The sequence below is a fragment of the Schistocerca cancellata genome, chromosome 2 (genome assembly GCF_023864275.1).
Source record: "Schistocerca cancellata isolate TAMUIC-IGC-003103 chromosome 2, iqSchCanc2.1, whole genome shotgun sequence".
NCBI classification, from domain to species: domain Eukaryota; kingdom Metazoa; phylum Arthropoda; class Insecta; order Orthoptera; family Acrididae; genus Schistocerca; species Schistocerca cancellata.
The window spans coordinates 1,052,247,600-1,052,273,714 of NC_064627.1; the positions used below are offsets into that span (position 1 = coordinate 1,052,247,600).

The 26,115-nt window shown below is 38.2% G+C and overlaps 1 protein-coding gene across 1 annotated transcript in view; it reads right to left on the reverse strand.

Annotated features, from left to right (window-relative positions):
- Positions 1 to 26,115, reverse strand: part of LOC126163040 (esterase E4-like) — a 167,318-nt gene that overhangs the window by 52,669 nt on the left and 88,534 nt on the right. Inside the window, exons 5-6 of the mRNA XM_049919915.1 lie at positions 9,801 to 9,985; positions 7,262 to 7,436 (exon numbers count right to left, since the gene is read on the reverse strand). Of these exons, the coding sequence (XP_049775872.1) occupies positions 7,262 to 7,436; positions 9,801 to 9,985 (360 nt within the window). The remainder of the gene's footprint in view (positions 1 to 7,261; positions 7,437 to 9,800; positions 9,986 to 26,115) is intronic.

Sequence of the window (26,115 nt, forward strand, 5' to 3'; positions counted from 1 at the left end):
GTGTGTCCCACAACATAGGGCAGGGAGGGCTCTATAGGCATAGTGAAGCCAGCTGCCCTAAAGGAGTAAACCTCATACAAATCCTGGTCCTCCAAGTTGGGGGTTGGACAAGTGGCTAACAACCCTTTCCTGTAAAAAAAATTCTTGTTTAGAAATCTCAGAGTAAAGAAGCTGGACGGATTTATGGACGACGACATGGCACCGTTAAAGGCAAACGAAAATGAAAAAATGATGTGTTTATTGGAACCTGGAACGTACAATCACTGTACAGGGTGGGGCCCCTGAGGTCACTGGTAGATCAACTTGATAAAACCAAGGAAGACATAATTGCCCTAAAGGAAATATGATGGACTGGACATGGAGTGCTTGATATGGGAAGGTGGATAATTTTCTACCATGGTCCAGAGAGCCACCATCAATTTGTTACAGGGTTCGTGGTAAGACAAAAATTTATTCACTGGAATAACATCTAGGATCTCACATATGAGACTGAAGACCCAATTCTCAAACTTCTCATTGATCAATGTACATGCACCCACAGAAATATCCGATGACCATGATAAAGACACCTTCTTTGAGAACCTCGAGAGAACTCATGACAGATGCCCTGTGTATGACACTAAAATAATTATTGGAGACCTAAATCCATAGATTGGTAACGAACATTATCTCCCAGCAATAGGAAAGCACAGACTCCATAAATACACAAATGACAATGGCTACAGAGTCATTCAGTTTGCACTGTCACATAATATGGCTGTAGGTAGCACTACATTTCCACACAAAAGGGTTCATAAAGCAAGATGGTGTAGCCCTGATTATCATACCTTCAACCAAATTGATCTTGTAATTATTGATGACAGGCATTCTTCACACTTACTAGATATACGAACTTACTGAGGAGTTAATGTAGATTCAGACCACTACCTTGTGATTGCGAAACTAAGAGCTTGAATATCCAGTGCAAGAAAAGTCAAAGGAACACCTCAAAGTAAGTATATGGTATCGAAGTTAAAAAAATGAAGACATCTCTAAAACGTACTCTGAGAAGCTTGCTGAGAATCTTGCATTACACACCCCTAGTATAAGGGATAACCTGGATCAGGAATGGAATGCTTTCAGGGATGTAGTCATTAAGGCAGAAGAAGAAGTGCTAGGGAAAGAAGAAAAACAACTGAGGAATTCCTGGCTTGATGAAGAATGTTAGAGAGTAAGCCAGGATAAAAATCTGGCATACAGAAAAATGCTTGAGAAATAATATACTCGTTTAGCAGTACGAAATTATTAAGATAAAAGGAAAGAAGAGAAAAACCGTGACAGAGAAAGAAAAGGGAATGGGAAAGAAAGCAGATTGAAGAACTGGAGACAAATGATGCTAGCAAATTTTATCAGAAAATTAATGGTGGAAGAAGAGCATTTAAGCTTTAAAAGTAAAATAGGGACGCTAATATCAGTGATCAAGAGGTATTGGAGCATTGGGTAGAGTATTTCAGTGAACTGTTGGATGCTTCAGAGTCCCCTATTGAAGATATCCCAGTCGCTTCAGAAGATGATGCCATGGTACCTCCCCCTTCCCAAGGAGAAGTGAACAAAGCAATTGTTCAATTGAAGAACAATAAAGCACCAGGGACAGACAATATAACATCTGAACTATTGAAAACTGGAGGAGTTGAGCTAAATCGTAGGATCTACAAGACTGCGTGCCTCATCTGGGAAAAGGAAGAGTTACCAGAAGAATGGAATGTAGGGATAATGTGTCTGGTGCATCAGAAAGGAGATCTATTTGAATGCAGCTACTACAGAGGCATAACATTTTTAAATATTATATATAAAGTACTATCAAATATCCTGTTTAGTAGACTTTCACCTATAGCAGAAGATATTACTGGAAGCTATCAATGTGGATTCAGACCAGGAAAGTCAACTTAAACCAGATATTTACTCTCCAACAAATAGTAGAAAAGACCAATGAATTCAGTGTTGGTGTGCTCCATCTTTTCATTGACTTTAAATTTGCATATGACACAATAACCAGGCCAAACTTTATGAGGCAATGCGGGAATTTTGAGTGCATGGAAAATTGGTGCGTTTAATAGAGGTTACCATAAAGTATCCCTAGTGTACTGTGTGAGTACAGTCAAGTACAGTCAAGGTTATCACCTCAGTTTCCCATTCAAACTGGGCTAAGGCAAGGAGATGGGCTTTCCTGCCTACTTTTAAACCTGTCGCTTCAAAAAGTGGTACACGAATCGGGTATTCAGACAAGAGGAACTATCTACTATAAGTCTGTATAAATGCTGGGGTATGCAGATGACTTGGATTTAATGAGCAGAACACTTAGAGATCTACAAAGTGCATTTTCAGCTCTAAAACTGAGTGCAGAGAAGATGGGCCTGAGAATTAATTAAGGAAAGATGAAGTATATGAACAGGGTGTTCAAAAAGTCTCTCCACAGTGCTGTTTGATTGTTAGCCATGCTGCAGTGAATATACCAAATCGAAACTCAGTGAAATACAAGTTATTAATTTATTGAATATTCATTTTTACTTACAAATTTTCACATTAAATGTTGAAAATGTCCCCCCTGTTGTTGAATACACAATTCAATTCATCTAATCATACGGCATGAGCAGCTAACAATCATACGCCACTGCGGAGAGACTTTCTGAACACCCCGTATAATGGCACTAACCAACCTTACAGCCCACAATAACTCTTGATGGAATGACATTTGAGCGAGTGGAATGTTTCACCTACCTGAGCTCAAAGATAGAAGCAAATGGCACCACCTTTACTGAAATTATGGCTCGCATAAGTGCTTCTAACCTATGCTACTTAGGAATTTTGCGACATTTTAAATCCAAGCTTATATCATGAGGGCTAAGTGCTGACTTTACAAAACACTGATAATGCCCAGTACTTATTTATTCCTCAGAAACATGGGCAATTATGAATCAGGGAGAAAACAAACTGAGATCACATGAAAGAAGTATATTGAAAAGGATTTTTGGACCTGTATATGAAAATGGGACCTGAAGAAGACAAAGAAATGATGAACTTTGTGATTGCTATAAGGAGGATATGTGGTCAAATTCGTAAAGCTGTGTAGACTGGGATGGGCTGGACATGTGATGTGACTTGATGAGTCAGATCCTGCAAGGAAAGCCTGCTGCAGTGAACCTGGAGGAAGAAGTGCAAGAGGACGACCTAGGTTGAGATGGAGCGATGAGGTTGGGGAGGACACTGCTAGAGTCGGTTGCCATAACTGGAGGTCGACGGCAAAGTCCAGAGAGGAATGGCAGAAAATAATTGCGGATGACAAGTCCCATCCCGCGATGTAGTGTCAATGGAAGAAGAAGAGGAGTACCTGAGTGCCAATAGATTCACAGAGAAATACATTCACTATCAAAACTTTTGGACCTAGTAGATTAGATGGGTAGATCACATAACTAATGAGGAGGTATTGAATAGAATTGGGGAGAAGAGGAGTTTGTGGCACAACTTGATGAGAAGAAGGGACCTGTTGGTAGGACATGTTCTGAGGCATCAAGGGATCACAAATTTAGCATTGGAGGGCAGCGTGGAGGGTAAAAACCATAGAGGGAGACCAAGAGATGAATACACTAAGCAGATTCAGAAGGATGTAGGTTGCAGTAGGTACTGGGAGATGAAGAAACTTGCACAGGATAGGGTAACATGGAGAGCTGCATCAAACCAGTCTCAGGACTGAAGACCACAACAACAACAGTTGCCTCCTAAGGGTGGTGAGGACCTGAGGAAGGCCTATTAAGTCCAAAAACTGGGATAGTTATATGTTCCCTTGGAAGTCTGAACAAGGGAGTTACATGTATGTTATCGTACTTCTGTGTACTGAAAACTATAACAAATATTTGTGTATCTATATTTCAGGAATGTGTGTAAAATCCTGTATCACATTTGTATTTCTTCTTAAATGTTCTTATTGTAAAACTTGACATGTCTTCTGTACATCAAATCAAATGATTTGAAAATTTCATAATGAGCTGATTAGATCACATTTCACTTTAAATTAAGTTTCAAAAATTTTTGAAAATGACAGAAAAAATAATTATTATATTGCAGTTTTTTAAACATAAAAAAATTTTAAATTGTACTTCTCACTTATGTAAGCCAAGCCTCTAAAAACAAATCCATTCCATTATATGTACAATGCATGAGCAGGAGGGCAGCTGATTTTAAATGACCACAATGGATGCCAGATGACTAATTTAAGGGAGCAGGCTAAAATGAGATAAAGAGGAAGAGGATGGGAACAGGTGCAAATGGGAATGAGGTAAGTTTAAGTGGTATCTATCTTGACCATCACCATCTGCCATCTTTACCACTATGTAACACATCACTACAATTGCCTGAAGCAAACCGGGATTGAAATTGGAAAATATAAGGGACCCAAGCCCCAATGTGTACTTGTTAGATTCTACGTAGAATATGCAAGTGAATTAGTTCCACACTCAGACATAATTTATGATAGACTACAGTGGCAGAAAATTATTCCTGATGATTGCATTAGAGCACACAGGTTACATTCATCTACAAAAATAATAGTAAAATAGTCTACACAACTATAATTATAAATGATTTTCCTCCATTTGTCAAAGAATTCTAATACATGCTCTGTATTCAGTATAATGAACTACATAGACAAAATGAACTATTCTTTGGCAATTAACATGGTGTGCAAAAATACTGACCATGAAAAACACAACTTCCATTCTCCACATATGATACCCTAAGTGGCATGAATAGAGGTTACCAAAAAGTTTTAGTGTTCTTAGACCTCTGACATACTACCAGATCATTACCACATAATCATCTACACTATGTGATAAAAAGTATCCAGACACCTCCAAAAACATATGTTTTTCATACTAGATGCATTGTGCTGCCACTTAATGCCAGGTACTCCATATCAGCAACCTCAGTAGTCATTAGACATTGTAAGAGAGCAGAATGGGCGCTCTGCGGAACTCACAGACTTCGAACGTGGTCAGGTGATTTGGTGTCACTTGTGTAATATGTCTTTACACAAGATTTCCACACTCCTAAACATCCCTGGGTCCAATGTTTCCAATGTGATAGTGAAGTGGAAATATGAAGGGACACATACAACACAGAAGCATAGAGGCTGCCCTTGTCTGTTGACTGACAGAGACCACTGACAGTTGAAAAGGGTCGTAATGTGTAATAGCCAGACATCTATCCAGACCATCGCACAGGAATTCCAAACTGTATCAGGATCCACTGCAAGTACTATGACAGTTAGGTGGGAGGTGAGAAAACTTGGATTTCATGGTCAAGCGGCTGCTCATCAGCCACACATCATACCGGAAAATGCCAAACGACGCCTCTCTTGGTGTAAGGAGCATAAACATTGGAGGATTGATGAGTGGAAAAATGTTGTGTGGAGTGACGAATCACGCTACACAATGTGGCGATCTGATGGCAGGGTGTGGGTGTGGCGAATGCCCAGTTAATGTCGTCTGCCAGCTTGTTTAGTGCCAACAATAAAATTCGGAGGCGGTGGTGTTATGCTGTGGTTGTGTTTTTCATGGAGGGGGCTTGCACCCCCTGTTGTTTTGCATAGCACTATCACAGCACAGGTCTACATTGATGTTTTAAGCACCTTCTTGCTTCCCACTGTTGAAGAGCAATTCGGGGATGGCGTTTGCAGCTTTCAACACAATCGAGCACCTGTTCATAATGCACGGCCTGTGGCAGAGTGGTTACATGACAGTAACATCCCTGTAATTGACTAGCCTGCATAGGGTCCTGACCTGAATCCTATAGAACACCTTTGACTTGTTATGGAAAGCCGACTTTATGCCAGGCCTCACCGACCGACATTGATGCCTCTCCTCAGTGCAGCACTCCATGAAGAATGGGCTGCCATTCCCCAAGAAACCTTCCAGCACCTGATTGAACATATGCCTGTAAAAGTGGAAGCTGCCATCAAGGCTAAGGCAGGGCCAACACCGTATTGATTTCCAGCATCACCGATGGAGGACGCCACGAAGTTGTAAGTCATTTTCAGCCAGGTATCCGGATACTTTTGATTACACAGTATATCAAAGAAAATGCATTCATTTAGAATATTAATCCATGCTTATGAACAGAGTGATAACATCACAACAGACACAATACAGTACATTTACCATTATACATAGTGTCCTTCACAGATAGAAATAATTTCAGACGTACCACAAGGAGAAGTGGTAGTACCAGACATTGTGCAGATGATGTGATCTGTGAAGAAGGAATGTCTGACAAATATTATAGCAATATCCAACTGAAAGTGTACAAAATATCAAAATTGTGTAACACTCATAATAGAGTGAAATGTAAAGTCATGCTCTTGTACAAACGTAGTAACTTCAGACTAAAATATTTTTCAGTAAAAATTGGAGTCAGTCACATCATATGAATAATGAAAACAACAATATGTGTGTGCAAATGAAACAGGATGGTCAGGTAAATCAAATTTTAAGTAAAACAAGTGGCAGGTTTTCAGTTTGTTCGTAGAAACTACAGATGATCTACAAAAGAAATTGTACTGTAGGCCCTATACTTAAAAACTGTTGAAGAGGGTTGTCCTTTTCAGGACACATTCTTGTACACAGATGGTGGTACAAATTTTCACATAGTGTTTGGTTGCCAAACCAGTGTAACTTCAATACTGAATAACCATAAGTGGCCTAAATTGGAAGACAGATGCCCAGTAGCACATGATAATGTGCTTAAAAAATTCCAAGATGAGCATCCAATGCAAAATCTATAAATATTCTTCAGCCCTAAGTTGTTATTATTATTGTATGAATCATTTAAGTAAAATTTGCTCAATAACAACACACACTAACACTAATAAGTAACTAAATGAGCCTTAAGATGAAAACAAAAATGTATCCAGTGGTAAATGAGTTATCATTCTTCTCAACTCCAGCCATTAATAGGTAAGAATAACGTTTCGCATAAAATACATAATACAACTACTCTTTGGCATGCACTTTGCAGTTGTCTTCTCAGTACAGATATTGATGCAAATGTAAACTTACAAAAGTACAGAATATGGTTTTAAGAGCTCAACTTTTACTGAGAATTCTACCATTTAAACTACATTATTAATTGAACAGATCTTCCTGTATTAATTTTACTCTGACTTTCAACCTTCAGTTTGTATATCACTGAGAACAATAATAATAATTTATATCCAAAACAAATGACAAACCCAAGCCTTTCCAAGAGATTTCATCTTTAGTTGTTCCTATTATCAATGGAATATGAGTGAAATTCCCTGAAAGAAACAGTTCCGTGACATCAGCTGTCAAGAATCTTTCAGCTCCATCTCCAAAATCTTTCTCAGTGACAGATCCAAATGCAACCATTGGATCAAAGCCCCATTCCTGTAAAAATAATGCATCAGACACAATTGTGGAACAGTGATTAATCTTTCAAATCTATTCTGCACTATATTCATCAGCTTCCATGACAAATACATGAATCTCTGTCCAAAGAAGAATAAGTGAAAGGCACAGTTTATTTTTGTTATTTTTTATTGTTATTTCTTTAGGTACTGGCTCATAGGAGATAGCTAATGATTATCCCACTGATGATTATGTGAATGCTTTACGTATACATGACCCACATTAAGTGAAATAAAATCAGACAGAAGACAACATTTAAAACACTGAAAATGAAGAGAACTGCATCATAATTGCACACCAATAAATATCGTGCAACTTTTAGTTACTAGTACACACCAGAATAACTGCTGTGTCCCAATCATAGAAGGTTACAGAGTGTTAAAGGCAAAAGTAGATCACATTATCAAACAAAAGAATAGGTAGTTGTCCATGAAAGCAAAAAACAACAATGAATTGAAGGGCATGGGAGCTGTAGACATACAGTATTTTAGGTAAAATCTGTCTATGACATGATGGAAAAAAAGTAAAGAGACTAATTTATTCTCAAATGATATTGTGGCATTATCTTTTGGATGCACTGTGGTTTCTAAAAGGTACCAAGTAAGCAACATATAGTTATAACTCTGGTGCCTTATAGTCCACAAGATACTACAGAACTGCATGATGGAATCCGCTCAGTTATGTCTGTAGGTTACAATCTCTTAAGAAGTCCATGATAATTTGCAAGTTTTTATATTTCTTGATGTGAGGGTAGTGGTTATAATAGTGGAAAACTGGTGTTCCAACTTGAAGAGAATAGGTAATTTAAACAGCAGTATTCTGAAGAAGGAAAAACCAATAATTATTGAATTGAAATCACTTTCTGATATTGAGTCACATGAGTAGGTTGGGAGGTGTCTGATATCCAACATAGTGTTGATGACTTGGGAAGTTTCCATGATAGAAGCGCATCCTTGTGATGAGTGTTACATGCTGTACTGCAAGTCCAGTCCATAAATTTTGTTGATTTAGAAGGATCAGGTTGCAGTTATAGTACTGACTTCCTTAGTATTTCTTCCTACTCTTCTTTCTATTATATGAGCTAACTTGAAGGATATGGTTAGCCTGTAGCATAGTTTGTAAGCATTCTTGTACTGCCAACAACTGTTGTTGACATTGTATGTCTGATGCAACAGCTGGGATCTGACAGCTGATCATGGCACTCAGAGCAGGTAAGTACTGCTATCACTAATAAATGCCTTAGCATATAAATAAGAATCTGCCATAGCTAGACCTCTTTGTAAAGTTATTTTTTGAAAAATGAGCCATCTATTTATTTATAAAACTGTATGCATCACCTGTGTGTCAAAATGCTCACCAAAGCAGTTAGCATATTTATCACAAGGGGCATAAAAAGAGTGATTTGACCAAATTGTAGGTCATTTAAGTGTTGCCTTAAAGCAGGATGTATGGGAAAAACTGGCATCTTAGTCCATAAATAACAAAATATGTTGGTAATTCTTGAAAACTGAAAATCAGTATGCTTATTCTGAAGATCAATCAAACAGCTTTGTTTCTCTTGCACCAATGTCTTTGTAAATCATCTCATATTAACAACAGGTACAATTCATTGTACAGTTGATTTAATTTTGTCTGCAGTTATGCTTTTATCAACAATTTTGGTACACAAATTAGAATATAGGCATCTGAATGTTTCTGTTGTGGTCACTAACATGTTTGCATTTGTGATGGATTTCAATTCTGTTTGAATCCAGTTCCTAAATATATCACAAATATCAATGTCATCATCTATGAAATCATTAAAAGGCTGAGTGTCCATGACTCTGTACATGTGCTTTTGAAATAGTCTGACAGCATAACTATTTGCTATAGAGCCAGGTGCACTAGTTGTTATCATGCCCCGTCTGATTACCACTGGAACCCAGAACCTTGCCTTTTGCTCTTACCAGTAGAGCTATGACTCATGCTCCATCTACTCCTGCTTTAAAAACTTTTAGAGAAGCTTCTGAAATAAAACAAAGACTCAGAACCATCAGTGTTACATACTTCAATTGTGACTTCCATAATACAACTGTTACTACACAACTAGTACGAAGCTCTCATCACAAGGGAAAAAACACTATGGTGGGACATATAATGAAGCATCAGGACAAATGCATCAGGTCATTAATGGAGTAGTAAATTGGGGGAAAACATAGTAGGAGATGAGAACAACTGGAACAAGTAGTACAGATTATTGAGGCAATACAAGGCAACAGATACTGGGAGGTGAATTAATTCACACAGCAGAGAAGTAATTACTGGACACATGTAACATATTACAACTAAAAATATGATGCTTACATAAAACTGTGTTATTGATTTTGCAATTTCCAAAGCATCCTTTTCTCTCAAGCAACTAATTATCTCTTCTGATGTTGTATCTGGGCAGTTCAGTAGTCTTGCTTGCTTTCTGGCTTTCTGTATTGGATCAGGATCAGTACTTGTCAGGTCGGCTCCACTCATTACAATGCCCTTATGAAACAAACCTGAAGAAACAAATTATTTCTTATTACAATTGATAACAAATGTCTATTATAATCTTGTTGATTTATGGTGTGATATTTGTACAATTTTCAATAGGGCTTCAAAATCTGGACTAAGATTTCTATAGCATCATAATTCTTCAATTTTTTTTTGTGTTCTTTACTGATGTAGAACTTTGTATTGCTTTTATTGAAATTTACACCCTTTCAGAGCCAGTGGCTCCTTCTTCTGGCAGAACGGTTGAAGGGGAAGGAAGAGGGGTGTAGGAAAAGGACTGCTGAGGTTTAGGAAATGAGGAGAGTTTGTAAAGTCACCCAGAACCCTGGATCAGTGGTGACTTACAGGACAGGATGAGAAGGAAAGATTCCTGTTAGGACTGCACCAGATAAGATTTAAAAACCTTAGAGTTTAAAGGGGGAAGATCGGGTAAGATGCAAGACAGAGATTAGTGATGAAACGTTGCACATGAATTAAAAGATCAGGAAGCTAAGTGCATCCTATGTGGTAGAGATGGGTGGGGTGGGGGATGGAGGTCGGGGGACAAACAGATCAGAAGATAAATTTTCTTTTTCTTTTATTTTCTGGCCTGTCCAACTCCCTTAGCCTCCTCCCCACCACCACCTCTACCTGCTGTTATTAACTTGTGCACAATGTTTTGTCAGTAATATCTGTATTGTGTAGTATCCCATCTTTCATCCTTAAGCTCTCAGGTTTTCAAATCTTGTCCGATGCAGTCCCAAACTATCAGTCTTTCCTTCTTATCCTGTCTGGTAAGCATCCTCTGATCTGGGGTTCTGTGTGCCTTTTCCAAACTCTCTCCATTTCCTAAACCTTACTAATCCTTTTGATTCACCACTCTTCCCTCCCATTTAACACTTCTGCCAAAAGAACAATCCACTGGATCTGAAAGCATGCAAATTTCAATACCTTTGTATGTGTTTTCTCCTGCTGCCACTTGATGAGTAGATTTTTTATCTACCCAGTTACCTTGTATTGCTTTTAGTTTTTGTGATATGTAACTAAAATTGATAAACTAATTACAGCAAAAAAATACACACATCCACTAAGTCAGCATGTTATAAACATATCATCATGAAGGACAACTTTCAGGGATGTGAATTCAAGCAAACACAAATTCTTGTTTAACTATTTCAAAAAAATAAAAAATGAAAAAATCATGCTAGTCCATAAATTTACATTAACATAATTCAATGACTGAATTTCTTTAAACAAAATTTCTTGGTATCTAGCTAGATAACTATCTTAAATGGAGCCATCATCATAGACAAAACTGAAAGATTATTTCCCATATTTCCATACCTACTCACCATACAGGTGAAATCAATGAAGTTACACAAATAACAATATGGCAAGGACAGATTGCTACTTATCACTTAGAAAATAATTCTAAAAATATTTCAGATTTTGGTCAAAATCCTTCTTTAGAAATAGAAAATTCATACACACATAAGGCTATTGTTTCCAGGAGCTAAGTCAGGCCTTAGTGCCAGGAGGCAGCCACTTTTTGTGTGTCAGTTGTGCTTGTTTGAATGTGTGTGAGTTTTCAACTTCTGAAAAAGGATTTTGACCAAAAGCTGAAATATTTCTAGAATTCTGTTCCATTGTGGATTAGTTCCTTCTCTATATGGTGAATAGTAATCTATCCTTGCCATATTGTTGTTATTCCATCCAGGACTTTCCATTGTTTAAGTTACATAAATATTTAATCTGAAGTAGAAGCTGTGGTGACAATTATTATAACAGAGCAGTTGACTGGGTTGATAGATGTGGGGAGAAGGTAGCGAAGGATGCAAATGGTAAGGAGAGGTTGCGGAATAGCACAAGGCAGTAGTGAGGAACACAGATGACTGAGCGGATGTACAATATATGATGGAAGGAACAGTTCGGGGAGGTGGGGGGGGGGAGGGGGGGAAGAAGCTATGAGAGATATATGTAGATGGAGAGGGGGAGAGTGGGTAGGAAGAGAGTAATTTGGAGATGGAGTTAGGGAAGGGAGAGAGAAGGGGTGAGGGGTGGAAAAGGGGGAAAGGAGTAGTGCAGACAATGACAGAAGAGAAAAGCAAAATGGCAAGGTGAGACAGTGGGAAACACTTTAGTAGAGGTTTAGGCCAGGAGGATGGAGAGAGCACAAGATAAGCTGGAGAGACAATTCCAGTTAGTTCAGATAAACTTGTTCTTGATGGAAGTCTCCAAGTCATATGTGCAGTGAAATAGTTGTTAACATCTTTTGTGTTGTAGTGCACAGTACATTCGGCAAATGGATGGTAAAGTTTGCGAATTGCCTCAGTTCAGCAATCACCACTCATGCGAGCCGACACTCATACTGTCATACTGACTCAGAATGCTGCACAGTAACTGTAGTATAACTGATTTATGATAGGGCTGCTTCTGCAACATGGAACTGCTTTTTATTGGGTACAGAATACCTGTTACTGGATGGTGGTGGTGGGCAAGTGTGTAGGACAAGTCTTGCACCTGGGTCATTCACAAGGAAGTGACTCACTGGATGTAGGATTGGAACAGAGATGGACAGGATTATATAGGTTGGCTGGACAGCAGAACATTACTTTGAGTGATATGGTTAAGATTTTTGGTATGATTACCCTCATCTCAGGACAACAATAGACAGTTGAAGACCTGGTGTAGCAAGCAGTTGAGCTCCTCAAGTCCAGCGTAATATTTAGTGATTAGTGGTGTGTGGATCGGCTGCTTGCTAACAAATTTATTGCTGTCAGAGGAGGACAAGGCATGGGAGCTCTGTTTATGGATGAACTGGATAGGACATTGTCTATCAATAAAGGCTCTGGCAGCATTATTGACATATTTTGACAACTCCTGTTTTCCAATGCAGATGCAGCATCCATGGGTGGTGAGGCTGTAAGGAAGAGATTTTTTAGCATGGAATTGGTGACAGCTGTTAAAGTAGATGAATCGCTGGTGGTTTCTGGCCTTGATATGAACAGACATATTTATGGGACCACCTGAGAGTTAGAGGTTGGCATCTAGGAAGGTGGCTCATTGAGTTGAGAAGGACAAGGTGAAATGGTTTTTAGGAGTTGGCAGTAAGGTTCCTGAGGAAAGATTGTCCTTGCCATGAGTGCAGATCATGAGAATGCCATCAATGAATCTAAACCAGATGAGGGGTTTTAGGCATTGACTAGAGATGAAGGAATATTCCAGCTGGCCCATAAATAGTTAGCATAGGATGGTGCCATATGTTTACCTATGGCAGTACCATGGATTTGTTCATACATATGGCCTTCAAAAGTGAAATAACTGTAGATCACAACATGGTTGACCAGGAGTATTTGAAAAGAGATGGTGAGTGTGGTATCACGAGGACATGGTGGCATTCCAAGGCACCATCTATGCTAACTTATCTATGGGCCATCTGAAGGAATCTTTTCTCTCCAGCCAACACATTAACTGCTTGTCTGATTCACATTTACTGATGATATTTTCATGATTCAGGCTCATGGCAAGGACAACCTTCACTCTTTCCTCAGTAACTGCAACACCTGTCCCCAAAACCACTTCACTTAGTCATTTCCAACACAATGAGCCACCTTCCTAGATGTTGACCTCCACCTCTCGGATGACTCCATAAATATGTCCTTATATATCTAGCACGCCAACCAGCATCAGTATTTTCACTTTAGCAGCTGTCACCCATTCTATACCTATAAGTCTCTTTCTTTACATGCCACACCAACTGTTGATGTCACAACTGCAGTGAGAAGCAGAAGTTGTCAAAATTGCCAATAATCCTGCCAGAGCTTTTGCTGATAGAGAAAATCATATCCAGCTCATCCATAAACATATCCTGGTACCAACTGACTGCCATACCACCCTCCATGACTGCTACTACTTGGCCAAGTAGCTCCTCAGTTGGCATCATGAGGCTGAGTGCACCCCATTCCAATCCTCTCACCAAGGAAACATTCTTGGCAGTATAGGGAATTGAAGATTGGGTCCTCTGCATAGCAGTCAGACACATTGATCACTCAGTTTCCTCAAGTACTGTGCAGCATTCTATGTGGGCCCAACAGGTAACTGACTGTTTACTCACATGAATGAGACTGCTAAACTCTGACAAACCAAAAACTAGACCAACCTGTTGCCAAATGTCCTTGTCATTACAACAAAACTGACTTTTACAGGTGCTTCACTATGCATGCCATTTGGATACTTTCATATAGCACATGTTTGCTGAAATACAAAGGTGGGAATTGTCTCTCCAGCAAATGCTGCATTCTCACAAACCCCTTGGCCTAATCCTCCACTAACCTGTTTCCCACTGCCTCAACTTTATCCTTTCCCTTCTCTTTTCTGCCCACATCACACCTTCCCAATCCAAATCATGTACTGCCTTCCCCACCACATTTCTTCCTCCCAAGTGGGTATTCTCTCTCTCTCTCTCTCTCTTTCTCTCTCCCCTCTCCCCTTTTGCCTGTCTTCTTCATTTTCAACTTCCTCTCTTTCTCCACCTCCATTCTCATCTCTCCCCCTTTCTATATCTCGTTAATTCTCTACTGTCTGTAATCCTTTCATCTTATTGTACAGCCACTGAGTCATCTATCAAAAGACCTGCCTTTTTCTAACTACTTTATGTCGTTCCCTACACCCCCCTTGCTTCCTTCCTTACCTCCTCCTCCCCATTTCCTTCAGTGCAGGCAACTGCTTTCAGTAATGATAATCAGTCTTGTCATGGCCACAGGAGTGTGCATTTGTGAATCTGTGTGGTTGTATGTGCATGAATGTGTGATCTTTTACTCAAAAAAAAGCAAAAACCCAAAAGCTAGTGTGATGTTGTGATCAAATTTATACTTTGGCTACTTCTGTAGGTTATGGGTCAGGCACTGCTTTTTAGGTCAGAGATCTTGCAAACACAAACAGATCTCTAATCTTGCAGTCTGTGGATAGCTCTCATTCTATGAAAATTATTAAAGTGCTCTACAAATATTCTATGATAAATCATTTAGTAGCTGGGGCTGTACCGAGTGGCTAGCATTCCAAAACAATGAAGATAACTTTGAACTGACAGTAGAATGTCTGATCAACAATAAACCTACATTGAGTAAGGACAAGACTGTTGTCATTAAGTTTTTATTAAATTATAAGCAATCTCAAGCAGACATAAATAATGAATCTCTGTCTACAGCTGAAAAATCTGATAAACATAAATTTTTAGGCATTTTGATTGATGAATATCTTACATGGAAAGTGCATATTGCTACACATGTAAAAAGATTAGCTACAATATTTATTTACTAAAAGTGTCACAAATATAATAACTTATGCTGTTCTTAAATACATATACTATGGATTAATCCACTTTCATTTGCAATCTGGGGCTGAAATTTGTGGTGAAGCACACACTGTCTACAAGGGGACTGCAAAAAGTAAGTTACACATTATAATGCAGGCCACATAACTTTTATTGAATGCTTCACTATACTTCAAAGTGATAAAGTTATCTTACACTATTTTTCAACATAGTCACCAAGTCTCAGTAAACAATAGTTGGAATGTTCTACCAATATTCAGTTAATCATAGATAGAAATCTGCCACTGGTCACAAAGCCATTTGATAACCAATGTGTGAATACCCTCATTATCAGAAAACCTGCAGTTCATGGTAACTGGTTCCTCTGTTTTCTGGGCATTGTCATCTATGGTTGATGTTGATGGTCTTCTTCTCACTATGACCCACATTTGTGTGGCCTTGGTCAAACTGCTGGCACATTTCACTGTGGCTGGGTGTGACATTGCATTTGATCCACGTATCACCAAGAATTTCATGGTGAATCTGTGTACAATTCAGATGTTTTGCCCACAAGGATGACACTGTCCCGCATATTTCAACTTTGGAGTATGTTTCGAGTTGCTGCATTATTCACTCCCACACTGTGATACACCTGTTGTCTATACCACAGTATAACTGAGTCTGCAGAAAACCCTGAACAGGCACTCTCTTCTGACAATGCATCATTCTTGCTGCACAATTCTTGCTGCACATTGGTCTTAGCATGGGATGACATATGTAACTTACCTTTTGAGATACCCTCATAAACGGATAGAATATCCAGGCTTCAGGCAAGAGAAATTAGGATAATTCCTAATATAAATAAACACCAGTCCTGTAGGGACCACTTTGTCAGCTATAATATGAGGTTCACTCAAAAAATTCCAGAAGATTCGTAATTTCACGCCAGCGATGTATTGGAGCGAAATGAGATTGGCATCCCTGCACACACCTGTGTTTGATGAGTAACTGCCAGATGCTTCATTGTCATTGACATGTCTGTTAGTTTCTGCTCAGTACTGTATTGAGTAAAACACTGTGCCACACACTTTGTGAATTTCAAGACAGCAGAATTAGGGGAGCAACACGTCTACATTAAATCTTGCATGGAATTCAAGAAAATCTTTACAGAGACACAGAAAAATGATGCACCAAGCATACAGTAATGAGTGCTTAAGCCATACTCAGTGTTACAAATGGTCAAACAGTTTACAAATTTCCGGATGGAAGTTAAAGATGAACCTCTTTCAGCACACCCTATGATGTCTACTGACGATGCTCATGTCAGGGTTGTCAACAGAATTGTGTGGCCAGTCGATCACTGACCGTCCAAGAGATTGCAGATTGCAGTTGGATTGTGTCATGAAATCCTGACACAGCAGCATGGAGTGCATCAAGTTGCCACCACTTTTGCCCCACAGCTCATGAGTCAAGACCAGAAAGACTTTCACCTCGCTATCTGTGAAGACATTTTGGATCATGTAAATGAGAACAAGATATTACTTAAGAGAATCATAACTGGTAATGAGCTGTGGTCTACAGTTATGATGTTGAAACCAAGGTTCAATCTTCAAAAAGGGTTAGGAAAGGTTTTCTAAAATGTCAGGTCAGGTCAAATGTTAAAGCTATACTGATAGTTTTCTTTGGCTTTGAAGCATTAGTTCATCATGAATTCATTCAACAGGGACAACTGTTAATCAGTGATTCTATCAGGACATGTTACGATGCCTGCAATAAAATGTGAGAAGGAAATGGGCTAAATATGGCGAGACAATTCACGGCTCTTGCATCACAATAATGCACCAAGACCTTCATCCCTGTTGGTGTGGGACTAGTGCACAAAAAACGAAATAACTGTGCTGCCTCATCCTCCGTACTCTCCAGACATGCCACCTGCAGACTTTTTTTCGTTTCCAAAGCTGAAAACCCCATTGCAAGGATGAAGATTTGCAACGATATACAAGCTAAAAGAAAAATCGCAGATGGCACTTCGCATGAACCAGCAAATGGGGTACCAAGACTGCTTCTTGAAGTGGAAATGACATTGGGAGTGGTGTATCAATTTTGGAGGAGAGTATTTTGAAGGAGATGATGCACAATAAAGAATAGGTAAGTGAAGAAAAATTTTGTGGACAAAGTTCCAGAATTTTTTGAACAGACCTCGCATACTGATTGTGTATGCATCATATGTGCTTAAGACAATTACGTTTGTAAAAAAGAATGAAACATTGAGCAAATGAATTGTATTTATTTTTTATTTATTTATTTATCCATCCATAGACAATAAATATCATATGGATGTTGTCCAAAGTACACATAAGTTTATGGGAAACAATTTGTGCAAAAGGTACATACAAAATTTTACATTAAGTAGTACAAAGAATAATACATACAAAAATGTACAAAAAATGTACAAAGAATAATACTTGGTCATACTAAACACAGTAATACAACTTTTTATACTTGTATACTAACAGTATTGTAACTGCATAGTCTGTCTGCCCTAAGGCTTCACTTTTGTCTTCCCTAAACAGGAAGACCTTATATTCACTACAATAATTCAGTAAAAATTTTACCACACTCAGCAGCTGTCCATGAGATATACAAAATCAACAGAAACTTTAGGGGATGAAAGACAGTGTTTTCAGTTTTGCCTTAATATAAACATTATCAGAATTGTTTATTGGCCTAAATAGTCATTTACTGGGTAAAAACATTGTTCAAGTAGAAACACATTACATTCTACTCTAAATCTGTTTTCATCTTCTAACTTTTTTATGTTAGCTGGCAGTGCATTGTAGAGTTTTGTACCAATATGGCTCACATACCTTTGTGTGTGTGTTCTTTTTGTTCACTGAGTATGGAATGCTGTGCTGTTTCAAGTATTGTAGTTACCCAAGTCGGCATTTGTTTGAAAATCTGCAAGGTGGGCCCTAACTTATAAAACACATTTGTATATACAGGGTGTTACAAAAAGGTACGGCCAAACTTTCAGGAAACATTCCTCACACACAAAGAAAGAAAATATGTTATGTGGACATGTGTCCGGAAACACTTACTTTCCATGTTAGAGCTCATTTTATTACTTCTCTTCAATTCACATTAATCATGGAATGGAAACACACAGCAACAGAACGTACCAGCATGACTTCAAACACTTTGTTACAGGAAATGTTCAAAATGTCCTCTGTTAGCGAGGATACATGCATCCACCCTCCATCGCATGGAATCCCTGATGGGCTGATGCAGCCCTGGAGAATGGCATATTGTATCACAGCCGTCCACAATACGACCACGAAGAGTCTCTACATTTGGTACCGGGGTTGCGTAGACAAGAGCTTTCAAATGCCCCCATAAATGAAAGTCAAGAGGGTTGAGGTCAGGAGAGCGTGGAGGCCATGGAATTGGTCTGCCTCTACCAATCCATCGGTCATCGAATCTGTTGTTGAGCAGCGTACAAACACTTCGACTGAAATGTGCAGGAGCTCCATCATGCATGAACCACATGTTGTGTCATACTTGTAAAGGCACATGTTCTAGCAGCACAGGTAGAGTATCCTGTATGAAATCATGATAACGTGCTCCATTGAGCGTAGGTGGAAGAACGAACTAAAATGAGCTCTAACATGGAAATTAAGCGTTTCCGGACACATGTCCACATATCTTTTCTTTATATGTGTGCGAGGAATGTTTCCTGAAAGTTTGGCCGTTACCTTTTTGTAACACCCTGTATATAAGGGAGGTATTGTTAGAACTTTAAGCCTGTTGAATAAGGGTTTACATTGTGTCTGTGTATGGTTGTGTGTTATTATTCGGATAGCCCTCTTCTCTGACAGAAAGATTTGTTTTAGACGGCAAGTGGTGGAACCCCAAAATACTATTCTGTATGTTACTAGAGAATGAAAACAGCCAAAATATGCCATAGCCGAAATATGCCATACTGGCACCCTCTGCAGTACAGACATCTGCAATAATTCTAAGAGCAAAACAGGATGAGTTAAATTTGTGCACAAATTTCATTACATGGTCATTAAAATTAAGATTATCATCTACATGAATCCCCAGCAGTTTTGTTGATGCCACTCTGTCTATGGCCTTGTCACCCAACAACAGATCAAGATTTACATTTTAACATATTTTCCCAAACTGCATATAATTTGTTATTTGCATTTAATGTCAACCAGTTTGCATTGAACCAAGTGTGGACATTGTTTATTACTTCATCAGTAGTTGTTTGCAGCATTTGCTTTTGTGCACCTATTATCACACTAGTGTCATCTGTATGGCATCTGCAGCTCCATCTGAGGTGTGAAAGTCATTTATGTAGACAAGGAACAATAAGGGACCTAGAATACTGCCTTGCAGCACTCCTATTTCCACTTTTTTTTTGCATCTGATACTAAATATATTTTGTGGTTGGAATAATCTGACATCAGTCCTACAATATGTGTTCTGTTTTGTAGGTATGATTCAAACCACTTTTTCCCTGTCCCATGAATACCTAATGCTTCCAGTTTTTCTAAAAGAATGCCATGATTGACAGCGTCAAATGCTTTGGAGAGATCTAAATTTATTCCTACTATGCTGCTGCCTTTTTCTAGATTTTTGATTATTTGTTCAGTGTTTCTGTATTTTTACCTGCCTGGAAGCCATGCTGATTTCTATTTAGTAACTTATGGTCATTGAAATATTTCTTGATTCTGTGCTTCATTACTTTTTCTTTTATTTTGGAAAATACTGGAAGGAGGGATATTGGCCAATAGTTTTCAATTCTTTTATTTTGGAAAATACTGGAAGGAGGGGTTTTGGCCAATAGTTTTCTACCTTATGCTTGTCGCCATTTTTGAATAATTGGACTTCACTTTTGACATTTTCATCCTTTCTGGAAACACTCCTTTTATTTATTTATCTACAAATTCCATTGATCCCATTATGCATATGACGCTAGGATGTAGAACGACTTGAGTAATATATGTTCACAGGTATCAATAAGTTTACAAGAGCAGAACTTGACATAAATTACATAACACTTGCAAAAATAATAATGAACTAAAATAAAGTCGTAGGAATAATACATTATGCAAAGTTTATCGTATTGCAAAAGCCTATTTGTTACAGTAAGTATATGGTTACAAATAGGAACAAAAGGAACATAAACGAACAACAGTAAATATACATACATATAAGGCTACTTTTCTCTGTTGAAGTATACAACAAGTGAGTAAAATGTTTTCTCTATTAAATATGTCTTTAGATTGTTTTTGAATGATGCACTGTTACTACGTAGACTTTTTATATAGCTCGGTAATAAGTTAAATATTTTGACACTGGAGTAATGCACTCTTTTCTGTACCCGAGTTAAACTTTTTAGTTCAAAGTGGAGGTCAGCCTTCTTTCTTGTATTGTGATAATATAAGCTTTCATTGGTTTCATAGTGGACAGGATTTTCAACCAAGAAACTCATTAGGGAAAAAATATACAGGCAGGTTGTGGAAAGTATTCCAAGTTTTTTAAAGAGCGTACGGCAGGAGGTTCTCAGGGGTACTCTGCATATTATACGGACTACTTTTTTCTGCATGAGGAAGATTTTTTTAGATGAGGGTGAATTTCCCCAGAAGATGATGCCATAACACATAATGGAGTGGAAGTATGCAAAGTATGTGGACTTTGTGACATTTATGTCTCCAAACTGTGAGATTGTCCTAACGGCAAAAATTGCTGAGGACAGCCGTTTTACAGTCTCGAGGACATGGTGGTCCCAGTTGAGCCTACTGTCTATGTGGAGGCCTAAGAATTTGATGCAGTGTACCCTTTCTATCTGATTATTGTTATTTAAAACAGTAATCTCCTGGGGGAGTTCGTGGTCAAGGCTGAAATGGATATAATTTGTTTTGCTCAGGTTTACTGTGAGCGAGTTCACTTGGAACCAGGTTAATAGTATTGTAAGTAATTTGTTGGCATCAACCTCTATATCAGTGAGCTGTTTGTTACTAATCAAAATGCTGGTGTCGTCAGCAAACATGGTGCACTTGCATGTATTGCATGAAAAAGGTAGGTCATTTACGTATATCAGAAACAGCAACAGACCAAGGACGGATCCCTGGGGTACTCCATGGAGTACAGTGCTCCAGTCTGACTCTACTACCTCTCCCTCTTTATTGCTCCCATTGAGAATTACCTTCTGCTTCCTGTTTTGGAGGTAGAATGTTAGCCAGCTTCCCAGTGCCCCAGTGATCCCATAGTGGTGTGCTTTGTTGAGGAGTATTTTGTGGTCCACACAGTCGAAGGTTTTGGACAGATCACAAAATATTCCAACTGCCTTCATTTTATTATTTAGGGATTCCAGTATATCATTTGTGAAAGAAAATATGGCCTCAGTTGTGGACATACTTTTCCAGAAACCGAACTGTCTATCACTTACGATGCCAAAGTTTTCTAGGTGCCTTACAATACTGGAGTGCAGTAGTTTCTCAAGGACTTTAGCGAAAGTGGACAGGAGGAAGATTGGACGATAGTTTGAGACTTGTGTTGTGTCTCCCTTTTTGTGGAGAGGCTTCACTATAGAAAGTTTCATGCCCTCTGGGAAAACACCCTGGTACATAGAGGCATTAAATATATGGGCTAATACTTTGCTTAATTGGTCAGAGCAGGTTTTTAGCAGCTTACTGGAGAGATTATCTACACCAGATGATCCCTTACATTTTAATGAGGCAATGGTTTTTTTAATCTCATATCTGGTTATGGGGGATGTCCTTATCTGGCTCACTGGAATGGGAAAACTGTGCTTCAGTACATCCATGGCACTTTCTAAGGATCCATTGCAACCTATTTGCTCTGCAGCACTTATGAAGTAGTCATTGAATGCATTCATAACAGTCTCTTGTTTGCTGACAGTATTGTCATCAATGTTTAGTACAATGTCTACTGGTTTACTGGCACTGTTCGTACCAGTTTCGCTCCTTATTATGTTCCAGATTGCTTTAATTTTATTACTGGATTGGTTGATTTTGGATCTGAACTATATGCTTTTTGAAAGTTTGATTACCTTACTCAAAGTTTTACAATACTTTTTATAATGATTTATTTGACTGGGGTTTCCTGATTCTTTTGCTGTTATGTACAAAATTCTTTTTTGCTTGCAAGATGTCCTAATCCCATTTGTTATCCATGGTTTTTTTGTGTTTTCTTTTGGTACATTCCTATAAACTTTTTTTGGGAAGGAGGTTTCAAATATTGATGCAATTTCTTTACTAAACAGGTTATACTTGGAATTTACATCTGTTTCGGAATATATGTGACTCCAATTTACATTATAGAGGCATGATTTGAATGTTTTGATTGTTAGTACATTTATGGGCCTGAATACCTTCCATGTTGGCTCAGTTTTATTCTGATAAACATTTATATTTTTGATGATAAGTCTTTGGCCATCGTGGTCAGAAAGACCATTTATTATTTTACTAACGCTGATACTGCCCAATTTCTCTTGGTCTACAAAAATGTTGTCAATTAGTGTGCTTGAATATGAAGTTACTCTGGTGGGAAAATTGACCACTGGCAGAAGGTTGTAGGTGTACATCAGATTTTCTAGGTCTGTCTTCCCACTACTATGTGTAAGAAAGTTGATGTTGAAATCTCCAAGTAGTACAACATCTCTTTTATAATTGAATAAGTGCAGTAAAAGCAAACCGAGCTGCTTCAAAAAGAGGTCAAGATTTCCTGAAGGTGCTGTATAAATTGCCACAATTAAAAGGGTGGAATTACTTACAGAAATTTCGATGGCACATGATTCAAAATGTTGCTCTAAACAAAAATTTTGAACATACATTTCTTTGCAATTGATACTGTTCATAACAAAAATTGCAACACCACCACCTTTTCTTTGGTTTCTGCAGTATGAAGACGTCAGGTTGTAGTCAGGTATTACCAGCCTTTCCATCCCTGAGCAGGCGTGATCCTCAGTGAAGCATAGTACATGGGTGTGATCTATGCTTCCATTGTCTAGCACATTGACTGAGAGTTCATTTAGCTTATTAAACAGGCCTCTAATATTTTGGTGGAAGATTGCAAGTTGATCCGTTACAGAGGCTGTTACAGGGTGTTGCCTAAAAAATTATTCTTAACTGTCGAGTTCACAAATGCACTCTTGTCCTGTTTTTTTGAAAACCATTTGTCTATTGTAGTTTGTTTATACAAAGTGCATCTCGTAGAGTTGAGTTGTTCTGTCATTGCTGCTTTTAGGAGAATACCTAATGCTCTCTTTCCTGCCCGGTTTAGATGCATACCATGTTTTGTAAACAACTCTCTTCACTAAATGATAAGTTGGCTATGTATGCCAGGGGCCTTGCGATTTGTGCAGCTGTCATTGTTATAATATAAACAGGCACCTCATCTAATCCTGCTGACATTTTAGGTTTCAAGCTCTTTATTACTTTGAACACTTCATGTTCATCTGTTGGATCTATCCTCATGCTACAAGCAGATTTTGGAAATTCAGGTTTTTCTTGGTTTGTAAATTTTGAACTTAATGAAGTTTTGCATTTATGAAATAATTGTTGATGTATTTGGCAAATCTTGTTTTTTAATATTGATACTTTCTGTGTTTTTGAGAATGATGTCCTGGTCTTTGCATCTCTTTCCTTTTTCAGTCTTCACAATACACCATATGGCTTTTGATTTGTTACCACTGTCTTATTAAGTTGTCATTACTCATAAATTTTGCCTTGGCAATAACTTTTTGATGTACCCTCTTGTAATTCTTAACATATTCTATGAACTGTAGATCTGTAGATGTATTCAATTTTGAATTTAGTCTCTTTAGAGTTCCACAAGAAGTTTTAATGCCAGCTGTGATCCAAGAATTTGGCTTTGTATTGTGAACTGATGTGATTCTTGACAGCTTCTTTGGAAAGCACATTTTGAAATATCCCATGAAAATTTAAGAAAAAGTTTTTTATGCATCATTTGTATTTGTTAGGGACAACACTTCTGCCAAGAACTCACTAGTTAGAATATTTGTAAATTCTACACAGTTTTCAGTGGAAAATTTACTGTTGTACATGAAGAACAGTTTTTTACCTTGCAGTGACATTGAAGGAAATTTGAGGATAAGAGCATTATGGTCTGATAATTCCAAATCAGTATTTGTTACTTCTATTTCTGTGGATTGTATATTTGGATTGGATTGGATTGTTTGGGGGAAGAGACCAAACAGCGAGGTCATCGGTCTCATCGGAGTAGGGAAAGACTGGGAAGGAAGTTGGCCGTGCCCTTTCAAAGGACCCATCCCGGCATTTGCCTGGAGTGATTTAGGGAAATCACGAAAAACCTATTCAGGATGGCCGGACACGGGATTGAACCGTCGTCCTCCCATAGATTGTATATTTGAAAATATATTATCTATAAGGCTGTTTGTATTATATGTTGTTCTTGTGGGTTCATGTATGTGTGGAAACAGATTGAAACTACATAATAGATTTAGGAATTGATTTTTTAGCCTACTTTCATTCATAAGATTTATGTTGAAATTCCCATAGACAACTACAGTGGCTCCTTCAGTAAAAAGAATGTTAAGCAGTGTTTCTAATTGATTAATGAATATGTCTGTAGGTGGTCTGTATATTGCTATGACTATGACTTTTCCCTGTATTTCATACAACTGTATAGATGATTTTCACACTCAAAGATTCAGCTTCACACCTTCTTTTGCACCTGATACTTGATTTAGTAAAGATACATACACCTCTGTTTTTGGCATTTTTTCTACAGTACTGACTTGTCAATTTATATGGATGAATATTAATGATACTTAGTTCAAAACTTCTGCACCAATGTTCCATGATGCACATCCAGTCAGTGTTTGCACTACTCATTGCTACCTCAAGTTCCAGTGACTTATTTGTAAGGCACTGAATGTTTAGACTTAAAATCTGCAGGTGACTAGGGTGAGAACTGGTTACAGTTTTATTTATGTTTTGTGCTGTCATATTTGTTCTCGTGTTCTGGTGAGATACCAAAACTCCTTGAGAAGGACAGGTTTCCTGCACCTCTCGGGACGTACCTGTACATTGGGCTGCGGTGAGTTGCTTGTTGCTGCTATTGGTGCTTTTGCTAATGTACATAATACTGCCAGATGGTGATGCTGTCTCTGACATTTCCAATGCTGGTTCTGCCACTACTGCTGTGCTTTCTTGTGAACTTGGAGTCTTCTCATTTTTCTTGTTTTCATCTAAAATAATATTTGGATGGTGAGGAACTGTAGTTCTCTTGTCATTCAAATTGCTGTCCACTGTTCTTTCTGTCAACACTTTATCTTTTTTTAAATGCTTTGCTGGTGCTGATGATGGTTCTAATACTTTTACTTCTTTTTGCAGTGCTTTTGTTATGGAGTCTGGTGATGTTGATGCAATTATCATTCTGGTTTTGAATTTATTTGGGTGGTTTTATATTTCCTTGGTTACCAGGTTTGCCAGATATTCTTTCCCCAAGCCATTCAGGTGAAGTCTGTGTGGAATCTACATCCAAAATTGCTTCTACAAACACATTTCACTTTTTTAAGATGTCTGCAAATTTTTTCAAACTGATTGTTGGCACTTTTTATTTCCATATTAACACATGCCCATCTTACAAGATCATAGCGATGTGGAATATTGACCATTACTATGTTTGCGTGAGTGAGGTTTCTCAGGCACTGTTTAAGATCGCGCATGACACTCTCTGTTTCATTGTTGTAGACGTCGTTTGCGCCTCCCAGAAGTATAACAAAGTACCTGATCATGTACCAGATGTGATTATCATCGATGTTTA